Source organism: Haliotis rubra, unplaced genomic scaffold (assembly GCF_003918875.1).
Source record: "Haliotis rubra isolate DU_JTF1 unplaced genomic scaffold, ASM391887v1 Scf418, whole genome shotgun sequence".
Classification (NCBI taxonomy): Eukaryota; Metazoa; Mollusca; class Gastropoda; order Lepetellida; family Haliotidae; genus Haliotis; species Haliotis rubra.
Window position 1 is genome coordinate 440,610 of NW_025767100.1, and position 11,859 is coordinate 452,468.

The 11,859-nt window shown below is 43.9% G+C and overlaps 1 protein-coding gene across 1 annotated transcript; it reads left to right on the forward strand.

Annotated features, from left to right (window-relative positions):
- Positions 1-277: 277 nt before the first annotated feature.
- Positions 278-11,154, forward strand: LOC124288445. Its single transcript, XM_046724962.1, has 8 exons — positions 278-1,024; positions 2,529-2,783; positions 3,846-4,232; positions 4,645-4,957; positions 5,860-6,005; positions 8,342-8,417; positions 9,376-10,376; positions 10,469-11,154. Exons 1-8 carry the CDS (start codon positions 352-354, stop codon positions 11,086-11,088), a joined length of 3,471 nt encoding a protein of 1,156 aa, XP_046580918.1. The 5' UTR covers positions 278-351; the 3' UTR covers positions 11,089-11,154.
- Positions 11,155-11,859: the final 705 nt, after the last annotated feature.

The following is an 11,859-nucleotide window of genomic DNA, read 5'->3' on the forward strand; positions in this document are numbered from 1 at the left end:
TATCGCATGCATGATGACTATTCAAAAACATTTGTTGCATAAATATAATCTATAGACAGGACGTATTTACGTAAGACGAAAGCGTGTCAGTAATGTATAAAAGTGTTCGAGGATAACAATATCAGAGTTACGGTAACAAGCGTGACATTATCATGTCATTACTTTCTGCCATCAGTATAAATTGCTGATTGCATTAGTTCGTATCGATACCTTGAAATGAACAATTGCTGTGACGTTGCTATAGCAGTGACGTCACCACAATTCGATTGACGTCATAGACAACGGCAGTTCATAAGACAGACGGCCATCTTTATCATCGCCTTCATCTCTCACATTTTTTATACTTCTATAATGGGTAACGCAGTTAGCGCTGCTAAACGTTCCGTCAACTCGAATAAGACTTTTTCTGTTCCGTGGCGAGGAAGAGGGGATAAAACAGTAACAGCAACATTCAACGGAAAGAAACTGAAGGCAGATCAGATTCCTGAGACTGATTTACAACTATCATCGGACGACTCAGATACAAAGATGGATATTTCCGATGATTCGCCGACACAGAGAAGTGTAAACATGGGTTCCAACGACAGTGGTTTGCATTTAGCTTCTGAGTCAGTGAACCCGAGAGCCTCCCGAGAATCCAACTTTAGTAATGGAATTATAGGACAGCAAATGGGAATCAAAAAGACACCTGATCAGGATGTATCTAAGATTCAGTCGATAGCACCGGCCCCACGAAAACCGGACGTACGTTTTGTGTTCCTTCAGCCTGGACAAAAACTCTCAGACATTAACTTAGTTCCCATACATAGTGTCGAGCAGACTGCCACCAAAACAACTCAGCCTGGCCACGTGGTGTATCTCAACAAGATTCCAGTAATTGCAGCTAACTCTCAGAGCATCCCATCGCAGGATGACAACACACCAGTCAAAGGCAGTCCAACATCCGGGATGAAGGTCACAGGAAGTCAAAAGTCCCCGGAAGCGGTATCCGTCTCATCGGACCGGGCCAAGGATTTGGTACCGGGTAGGCCCAGTCGTTAACATGATTATTTTATGTTTTGTGTGAAGGTAGAAAACATGGGCTATCAAGGCGTTTTGTCTGTAGTCGTTGATGGACCAAGCTTAGCCATGGATAGCAATGATGGAAATGGCTGAAAATTAGCACATTTGTCAGTTGTATTTAAGCATCTTAAATACAGTCGTCCATATGCTTCACACTTGGTGCCCCGATTGTTCGGTACCCGTGAAGATCCGGGTTAGCAATCCATACTTGTCGTGAGAGGCGACTAACGAGGTTGGATGGTCAGGCTCTCTGATTAGGTTGACAAACATAATCGTGTCCCAAGTGTGTAGATCGATGCTCATGCTGCACTGGATTGTCTGGTCCAGACTCGATTATATACAGACCGGCGCCATATTGCTGGAATATTGCTGAGTGCAGCGTTGAACTAACAAACAAATCGATTATACGGAAGTATACTACCCATCAAACGTTTAGACTCACTAGTGTAAATGTAGCCACTTACTTCAGTCAACTGTTCTTGTCTAGAGTTTGCAAAATATTTCATACTGTTCAGTGTTTAAAGGTACTGTTTACACATGAACTGATGTATTGTAAAACAAATACGGGAAAATTCGTAACGGTGAAAATATCATTGTCATGAGTTCAATAAATGATGAAACTCAGTGAAAATTGGCGAATTCTTAACAAAACTTTACACCAAAACGCAGCTGTTCACATGCACGATATTTACACATGCTCTTCAGCAATTTGATGCATGATCCTCGTGCAATTCATCCGCATAAAGTTTGCAGTTGGTTATCTAATTATATATATATATATTTATATATATATATATAATATATATATATATATAGAGAGAGAGAGAGAGAGAGAGAGAGAGAGAGAGAGAGAGAGAGAGAGAGAGAGAGAGGGTGCTTTAAGTGAGTTTAAACCTTTGATGGGTAGTATATATATGACAGTTATACTAGACAGCATATAGTTATTCGGAGTACTGAAACAGTTACTTGTGCTTGCTTTCATTAGATATCTGCCAAAATACCAGTTACCAATCCGCCATGGGTTTGATGCTGCTCATTAACAGAACGAGGATTAGTCTAGATGCAATGCATTACAAATTAAGATAAGCCTAAACAATTATCCTCCTGCATTGGTGTGGTTTGGTATAATTAAACCTCTAAAATGAATATTAACCCTTACACATGACTGTAATTTTAAGAGTGACCTTTCTACTCCACCTGCCAATACCTGCTTTATTGTAAATGGGGCGGTGGGGTAGCGTAGTGGTTAAAGCGTTGGCTCGTCACGCCGAAGACCCGGGTTCGAATCCCCACATGGGTACAATGTGTGAAGCCCATTTCTGGTGTCCCCGCCGTGATGTTGCTGGAATATTGCTAAAAGCGGCGTAAAACCAAACTCAGTCAGTCAGTTTATTGTAAATATAACCATTCTGCTCCATCTTACGTATTGTTTTAATCATAACTTAACAATCGCTGTTTTTCCACAGGCACAGGCGACCGCTATCGGACACCCGGCTCCAGCTTCAGGAACAAAAGCGGCAACGTCAAGCGTCCAATGAACGCATTCATGGTGTGGGCCCGCATCTATCGGGCCAAGCTCGCGTCGCAGTTCAATTCCGACACCAACTCCCAGATCAGCGTTAAACTGGGCGAAGTGTGGAACAGTCTCAGTCAGGAAGAAAAACAGCCGTACTACGACGAGGCCGACATGATAAAGAACCAGCACAAAAAGGAGTTCCCTGGTTTGTATACCTTGTAAAAATAACAGAACATAATACCATTGATAATAATAATGTCGGTGTTCGACTAGGCCGCGCTTCTTGGGAGAGTGAGTGAGTTTAGTTTTACGCTGCACTCAGCAATATTCAAGCTATATGGCGGCGGTCTGTAAATAATCGAGTCTGGACCAGACAATCCAGTGATCAACAGCATGAGCATCGATCTGCGCAACCGATGACACGTGTCAACCAAGTCAGCGAGCCTGACCACCCAATCCCGTTAGTCGCCTCTTACGACAAGCATGGGTTACTGAAGATCAATATTCTAACCCGGACCTTCACTTGTCACTTCTTGGGAGAACTTCCATTCGCTGTCTGGGTACCTGAGCTGATGATGAGCCTTACAAGCCTGACTGTGCCAGGACCACCGGACATCTATGTGTTGCATAATATTTACGATATAATGGAGTGTCTGAATGTTGTTTTACGCCACACTCAGCATTATCATAACTTGGTCTGTATAGCAGTCAAACCAATGGTAGACAGAATAGCGCAGTCTATTCATGACTTCAGGACATCGTATACCGTGAGTCTTTGTGTTGGCACAGGCTGCAACAATCAGATTCCCTTAAATGTCAGTTTTCACAAAGCTTTTGTCGCCCTGGGGGTGTCGTAAATCCTAGATGTGGAAAGTCACTGCATACCCGGGTAGGCCAGTAGCGAACAGTAACGAAACTGCTGTTGACCAGATAACGTGTTGTACGATGGGACACGAGTGGCGTTTGGGGCAGTGTAATTTTTGAGTTTTGTCCCTTAGATGTAGGGGAAACGTACACGCGTTCTTGTCGCGATTCGCTCTAGTTATGTTTCTAGGTTTGTTAGTACCACAGCGGTGCTCGTGGGTTTCACCAGCCGTCTCCGACCTGCATCAGGGTTCCCTACTACATCAAGCCGACATGTAGTGATATACACAAACTACGGTTCAACACCAAACCAATTCATTCTCACTTCAGTGTATGTAACGGGTAGGGGTTATTCAGGACAAGACTTCTGGGTGTGATGTTAGTTTTATGAATTATGTTTCAGGTTGGGTATATCGCCCGTCCCCTTCCAAGAAGCGCCAGGAAGAATGCGCCACCCACAGCGTTCTGTGGGCTAGATTTGGGGGAGGGTCATCAGCAGCAACTCTGGCGCGCATTGCAACCGCCGCCGCCAACCACGCCCCTCTAGAATGTGTGAAGAAGCCGGATGTGCCTATTGGCCAGCCACGTGTAGTTGGCAAACACATTAGAGCAGATACACAGCCGATGCTGGGGATGATGGAGGAGAAACAGCAGCAGGGACTGCACGATCATGTCGACCCACACGACGCCGCCAAGTCACTGGACAGTGCCCCAACACCGGACATCAGCACCCGGGAGGTCCTCAAGGCCAAGCTGTCTGGTCTCACAAAGAAGAACCAAAGCCATAAATGTAAGAGCTACAGACGACTCGGTAATTATGTAGTTGTACACACTCAGGTTCAGGATTACTGGGTTATCCCAATAAGCTCAATCTGCAGCGTGGCTCAGTAGTGTCTGGCAGCGGCAGTATGCTCTGTAGTCTACAAGGATCTGCTGAAAGGCAGGTCGAATCTTAGATCAGAAAGCAATACTGATCCTTGGATGTCAAGATCCATGTTGAAGATTGTCTCCGTTACTTAGTGAATGGAGCGGAGGCCAGATACCCTATCCAGAAAGCGTTCGTTGCACGTAAGCCAATGATGTAGTAAAGAGTTATGATAGGTCGTAAAGTTACGAATGCTTCGGGACCCTGAAACATTAGTCGGTTACTGATTCATTTGTTTTACGACTGTTGTGTTGGTATAACCCGACTTCTGTTGCAGCCCCAGAGAGACCGTCGCCACGAGTTGCCTCCGGAACATCGGTGTCTCCCAAGAGAAACGCGACAAACCTTCCGCGGCACAAGTCCCCAGTGAAGAAGACGTCGCGGGCCACTGGGAAGAAGAAGAAGACAAGTCGCATCAGCCTACATCGAGAAGAAGATCGTCGACCAATTTCGCCAGAAGCACCACCCACTACCCCTCGGAGTACAGTAAGTTTGGACTCGCCCAAGAAGGCGGGCGAGAACAAGACGTCTGTTACGGACCAGAAGCGAGTCCATTCACCAGCAAAGGAGACTGGAGGAGAAACATACAGGTACGTTTGGCAGGTCTCAAGCATTTCACGTTTACTTCATGTACAAAACTTGCTGACAAAAACATGGAACGATCATAGCGAGTATCGGTTACATGTATGACGTATGATGGACCAAGCTTAGCCATGATTGGCAGTGATGGAAATGACTGAAAATGATATTGATTGTTCGATACCCGTGAAGATCAGGGTTAGAATTGGTCTTCAGCAACCCATACTTGTAAGAGGCGATTAACGGGATCGGGTGATCTGGCTCGCTGACTGGATTGTCACGTGTATTGTATCCCAACTTCCAAAACATTCTGAGAACCATCATGGACATACCCATGAAGATCCGGGTTAGAATTGGTCTTCAGTAACCCATGTGTGTCATAAGTGTCATTGCATCTGGTCCAGACTCGATTATTTACAGACCGCCGCCATATAGCTTTGGCATTAAACAATAAATCAGTCATGTTCCAACACAGGTCCTCCTCACTATCTGTAAGCGCGAACAGCTCCATAATTATGCTTAACAATATACTTGTATTAGCGACTGTTCATAAATTGTGGCTGGGGAAGGTGACTTAAAGGAGGGGAGGAGGGGGTTCACCCATTTTGCCCTGGGGAGGTGTGTGTGTGTGTGTCACTTACTTTACATAAGTGTGTGTGCGTACGTGTGTGTGTGTGTTGGGGGTGGGGTGGTGGTGTCATTCACATTGAACGTGCTTCTCCATAAAAATTAGCATCACACCTCACCGTTGCCGTGATATTCCTGGAATATTGCTAAAAGCGGCACAAAACTAGACTCACTCTCTCACTCACTCTCCCACATCAAGCTGAAACTGGTAACGGCAACCTCCTCTAAAATGTTAGTGCTGCGCTACTGTATCAATGTTTTTATCACACTGTGTTCTGTTGTCAAGGCTCCAAAAGGAAGGTTCCGATTGTGTCAACACCCGCAGCCTGGAAGATGACTCGTGGCCGTTTCCCTTCCCACCATACCATCACGGACCATTTGACTCCCTCTCCCCGAAAGACATGCCTTCGGATGAGATACTTGGAATGAAGGGTGGGTCTGCACGCCGTCGCCTATTGTCCGTTTCAATATACACCAAATAGTTGACGTTATCTACTGAGATAGCTGATGTATTGAGCAAAGTCGCGTCCCTTAGGCAGGCTCAAAACTGGTTCAGTCAGAAACGTTTGATCGTGGGTTCCAATCTCGGTTCACCCTAATTATGTTTGTCAGCACCATGACCGTGCTGCTTCGTTTAACGAAAGTGGTAAACGTCCAAGACGCGCATTACTTCGGGATGTTCTCGCACATTAAGCTGACTGTAAGACTACAGAATACCGGATACCTTCCGCCATCTTTGAAGGCACGGGAGTTTACTTAGGGTAAGGGTAAGATTTAGGGTTAGGGTTAGAGTAAGGGTTAGGTTTAGGGTAAGGTTTAGGGTTAGGGTTAGGGTTAGGCGTTGGAACAACTCAATCATAACACCGGAATTACTTCACGTCTCAATATGACAAAGACATGTTTTGTAGGAAAATACTTTATAAATAGAACGTTTTCCTTTCTTGGTAAATAACATGTTTATCTCATCTCATAGCCTGAAAACAGTGAGGTAAACAGGTTATCTGACTAGAAAACAACCCAATTATATTCGAAGTATTCTATTTTACAAGCATAGATCAAAGTATTGATGCCATCCAGAGAGTATATGGGCTCCGTCCCACAAAGCGACCATAATGCTCAGATGATAGTTACTCATGTACATAACATGGACTTTCATTAGTGAACTAGGTGTTAGACAAGGCTGTATTTTAAGCCCTTTCCTTTTTACGTTTTTCATTAATGAATTAGCAATGCAAATATGTGACACATGTACGAATGGGATTCAACTACACCCAGATACAATACAATTATTTCTGCTACTCTTTGCCGATGATATTGTACTATTCTCTACTACTGTTAGCGGTTTACAGAAACAAATAGATGAATTAGACAAATTTTCTGACCAATATAAATTGTGTGTAAACAGAGACAAAACCAAAATTATCGTCTTTAAGAAAGGTGGAAAGCTCTCTAAATTAGAAAAATGGTATTATAAAGGGCAACTACTCAAAACTACCAGTGTTTATAAGTATCTTGGTGTATATTTTTGTAATAGCCTTTCCTGGTCCAAGCACACAAAACAAGCGTCAGCACAAGCCTTGATAATCTTAATCGGTGTTTGTAAAATATGAGATCGTTGGGTGAAATGTCCTTTAACACATTCTTTAAAATATTCGATATGAAGATAAGTCCAATACTTCTATGTGGCTCTGAAATATGGGGATTACAACAATATGACAGTATTGAAAGAGTTCATTTATATGCATGCAAAAAGTTTCTTGGTGTAAAACCGAACACATGTAATAGGATGGTTTACGGAGAATTAGGTAGATTCCCCATGTTTATATACTCTTCCATTAAAGCCATAAAGTATTGGGTAAGATTACTGCATATGCCATGCCGTAGGTTTCCGAAAAAATGTTATGATATGATGAAATTGTATGACGAAAATGGGAAAAGAAATTGGGTGAGTGATATTAGGGAGTTGTTGTACAAAACTGGTCATGGTTATGTGTGGTGTGATCACAATGTTCAGTTGCATACCAATTTTATCATATCATTTACACAAAGAATGAAAGATATCTATTTCCAGTCTTGGTCGGAATCACTACTTCTATCCACAAAATGTTTATACTATAATCAATGGAAATCGGACATACGTTTTGAAGACTATTTAGCAAAAATCGGCGTAAAGAAGTTCCGTATAGCTCTCTCTCGTTTTCGTTGCTCTTCCCATGAATTATTTATTGAAACTGGCAGGTATGCAAAGAGAAAACAGAATATGTCAGTTATGTAATATGAGTACTGTTGAGGATGAACTACATTTCCTTCTAATCTGTCCTGTTTATACGACTCTACGAACGAACTACTTAAAGCCATACTATTATAAGCATCCAAGTGTAAGAACATTAATTTCACTATTAACAGATACTACCACATCAATATTACAGAATCTGGCAATGTACATCTATTTCGCTATGAGATTAAGAAAAAGTATTGTTGCAGAAAAGAATTTATAAATGACTTCTATCTACTCATGTAAACTCTAAATATACTACAGGCCTGTGGCCTTTTTAAGTACTGAAATAAAGATTGATTGATTGAACATGGACTGAAGACAGACAGTATTGATGGATAGTTCTGTGGCGCATATTTTGTGATTGTTATGTAGCAGACCCGAGTCATCGTCACGAATATATTCTCTTACGACTCTATGTTTGATCAGTTTTTGTAACGCAGAGATGCTGAATGGTATGATAAGGAGTAACTGATGAATAATTGAACTGCAGGTCGGGGAAGTGTGTCGGATGAAGATTTGACTCGTCCTGAGAGAGTTACGTCAGACCTGTTCCTGGATATTGACCGGTACGTCACGCAACCACAGTGGCTCGTCCAGCACGTTCTAACATGTTCAGGATGACTGAAGTTCTACTAACGATGCGTGTTATAGTTTTCTAATCTCACTCGGTAACCTGAGAAATTTCTGTTTGCATCCGTGTCTAGGTGAGGTGAGGTGAGGTGAAATTGGGTTTTACGTCGTGCTTGAGAATATTTCGCTCATATAACGACGTGCATGCGTATGTATGTGTATGTGCGGGTGCTTGTACTAGCCCAGACTGAAGCTGGTTTTATAGTGCTAGCTCACTGAGATACCATGCCGTAGTGAAGCATGAATACCCCACTCAGACACATTATACTGACTCCGAGCCGACCAGTCCTTGTTGTACCCTTTAATGCCGAGCGCCAGGCAGGCACTACACCACGGAGGCGGTCCATCCGTGTCTAGAGACTCGTGAAACGATAGAGACGATATCCAGCCAGAAGAAGCAGTCATGTGAAGTATATAGAAACATTACACAATGTGTAATAACATTGTAAAATTATTAAACAGTGATATCTTCAACGGGTGAGTAATAAAGCAACTTATGAGCTATGGGATACACCTATTATCTAATCCGAGTCAAGTCCAAATTTCACTAAATAAATAATGCGAACTTAATCTATACCTATTTTCCCTTTCGAAAAATATTAACGCATATTGATGACATCAGCTCAGTCAACCAAATGACATCACGCACAAATCTGACGTCATGAACAATGTGTGACGTCAATCACTTTTTAGCATAGAAATAGAGAAGAACTATTTCTATGCTTTTTGGCTACGTTGCTAACGTTACGTTGCTGTGGGGCGCAGCTCAAACAGATAGCAACTGAACAATAAATTGACTGGATAAATCCATTACAGTCAGGGATATGCTGAAAATAATATCCGTTCATACTAGGATCACATTAGAGATTATAATATCATATTTTCCTCCAACAGGTGGAGGTCCTTTCTGGCATCATCTGGGTCCAACTCAAAACTGACAGACGAGGAAATCTGTGATGTCTTTAATCCTTCCCATTGTGAACATGGACCCGATTGCCACGTGTGCAACAGTGACCTTGACCTTGCCCCTAGGTCGCTTCGTGACACTCTACGAGTTGGTAAAGGTGCGGTCTTTGGTAATCCCAGCGTTTGTCTCGAGGTGAAGTTCAATGTCGGACCCAATGACCATAATCCAGAAGATATGTGTCCCTTGGACCAGATATCGGGCGCAGTGTGCGAAGAACTAAAAAACCTAAATGAGCCTCATCGTGTACAAAATGAAGCGCCTGGTTGTGGACAGGAAACGTCCACTGTAATGACGTCAGTCACCAACAGCTCTGCGAGCATGATTGCCCGGCCAACGCCATCAGATTCCATGATGGCGTCAGACTCGGAAACCTCTGACGTCACAGAAACTGGACACAATGGCATCAGCTTTGTAGACATCAATCTTTCGACGGATCTTACCACGCACGTGATGTTCAAGCCAACATCAGAATCCTCGAGGGAGGACGAAGAGACTACGGATCACATGGCCAAGCGTCACAACAGGAGTGCGTGCATTGCTTGCTGCCTTGTGGATAATGCAGAGAGTCAGTTGAAAGGTAGTGGACGGATGACTGACGCTTCTCACATGGACGGTCCCGAGCCTGGACTAGACAGGCTTCGCAGTGGCAGGTGCTTGAGGAGTGCCCCCGGCTCCCGGCATTGTCATATGTACAAGATGGACGATGGTAAGGATACAGAGATGGGTAGGTTAGCCCCTGATATCACTCCCCTCATTCCTCTCCGGTCCAGCGATAGTGAGAGTCAAATACGAAACGACCTCTACCACAGGAAGATACAGAGTCATGACATCTCAAAGTATAAAATATTTGACACCAACAAGAATGCGAGTGAACAGGTCGGCTCGAGGAGGTTAAAGTCAGCTCAACTAACACGTGGAGGACAGACACTTACACTCCCGGCATTTGATGGCGAAGGGGGCAGGGGAAAGGGGAGCGTGAGATTAAAGTCAGCTCAACTAACACGTGGAGGACAGACACATTTACACTCCGGGCATTTGATGGCGAGGGGGCCAGGGGAAAGGGGAGCGTGAGTCTGGGGAATATGAGTGCAGACTGCAGCCAGGATGGAGAACTGGACAGCGTGGAAGGAACTGTCATTCGGCTGGGGGAACGTGAGGGTGGCAAGAAATTTGGACGCAATCGGAGGGTCGCTTTTCCATCTGATGATGACAGAAAGCCGCGTGGGAAGAAGACAAGCAAATCCCATCGCCTCGCCTCTGGGGAAGCCGTGGGTGAGGCTGACATGTGTCGTGGGGACTCGATCGCAGGGGGCAAGCAGCCAATATCTCCGACAAAGCCGCACATGGAGATCCTGCAGACCTTGCTTGATACTGAGAAAGACACTCCAGGGTGTGCTGCGACAGAGAAAGACAAAGACAAGTCTGAATGCACAGCCGCAGACACTGAGAGGCTGAGATGTGCCCCCACTGATGCTTCTCCCGAGCTGAACGAAAGGACCAAGTGGAACAGACGACAGTCTTTTCGGAACCGGAGTCAGATCACTTCGAGGATCTACGCATCACGTCAGACGCTGCCACTACTGCAACGAGGCAGGATGATCAACAACCTTGTCAGGCCCAGCAGGAACAAGCCCAGGTGAACCTGGTGCCCCGTTACATGGACACCTTGTCACGTTACTGATAATAAAAGTAACATTTCAAATATCCAATGGGTCTTGTTGAAAACAATAAAAAATAAACTCCTGCTTACAAATTATGAACTGTAACAAAATCAGATCAGCGTGGTTTACATTTTAGGTAGTTCGTCCATTGATTAACATTGAGTAAAAAATACCATTCAATGTAAATCACAAGTGTATTATCACAAATATCAGTTCACACGCACCAATGTACAAGAAGGTATAGCTGACGTAATTGGAACGTTATTGTGACTTTCGTCTGAATGACGTCACAACATAACAGGGGACACCAGAAATGGGTTTCACCATGGGACCCACGTGGAGAATCGAACCTGGTGTGTCTTCTCACATTCCATTTTCTGGGTATACGTGTATTTGTATAAGGTCTCCAGCTAACCTTTCAAACTAATTTTTGGGAGTCGAGTCCTTCCCTTTTGTGAAGGAATTCTGGAGCTCCTTATTAGTGTTAGGTCTTTCCACTGGATCAAATCAGTGCAATCTTTCTGTTTGCTGTCTTGCTAGACTTCCTCAGAGTGATCGGATCCACAACAGAAGTCATACGTTGCTGTGATGTCTTTTGTTGGCAGGGCCTTGCTAATATTCATAGTGGTCGCTGAAATTCACTGTGAGTTGTTTTGTGTCAGCAGTATTTAAGAAATATTTTGGTTTCATCCCACTATGATGGTTATTCACCCTTCAGAATAAAACCACTCAAGAATATTCCAGTTTAGC

Bases quoted from the DNA above. Each gene is read 5' to 3' on its own strand.
- LOC124288445 (XM_046724962.1), top strand. From the start codon at position 352: ATGGGTAACGCAGTTAGCGCTGCTAAACGTTCCGTCAACTCGAATAAG. The intron at 4,233-4,644 runs GTAAGAGCTACA...CTTCTGTTGCAG, and splicing joins GAAGAACCAAAGCCATAAAT to CCCCAGAGAGACCGTCGCCA. The intron at 6,006-8,341 runs GTGGGTCTGCAC...ATTGAACTGCAG, and splicing joins TGAGATACTTGGAATGAAGG to GTCGGGGAAGTGTGTCGGAT.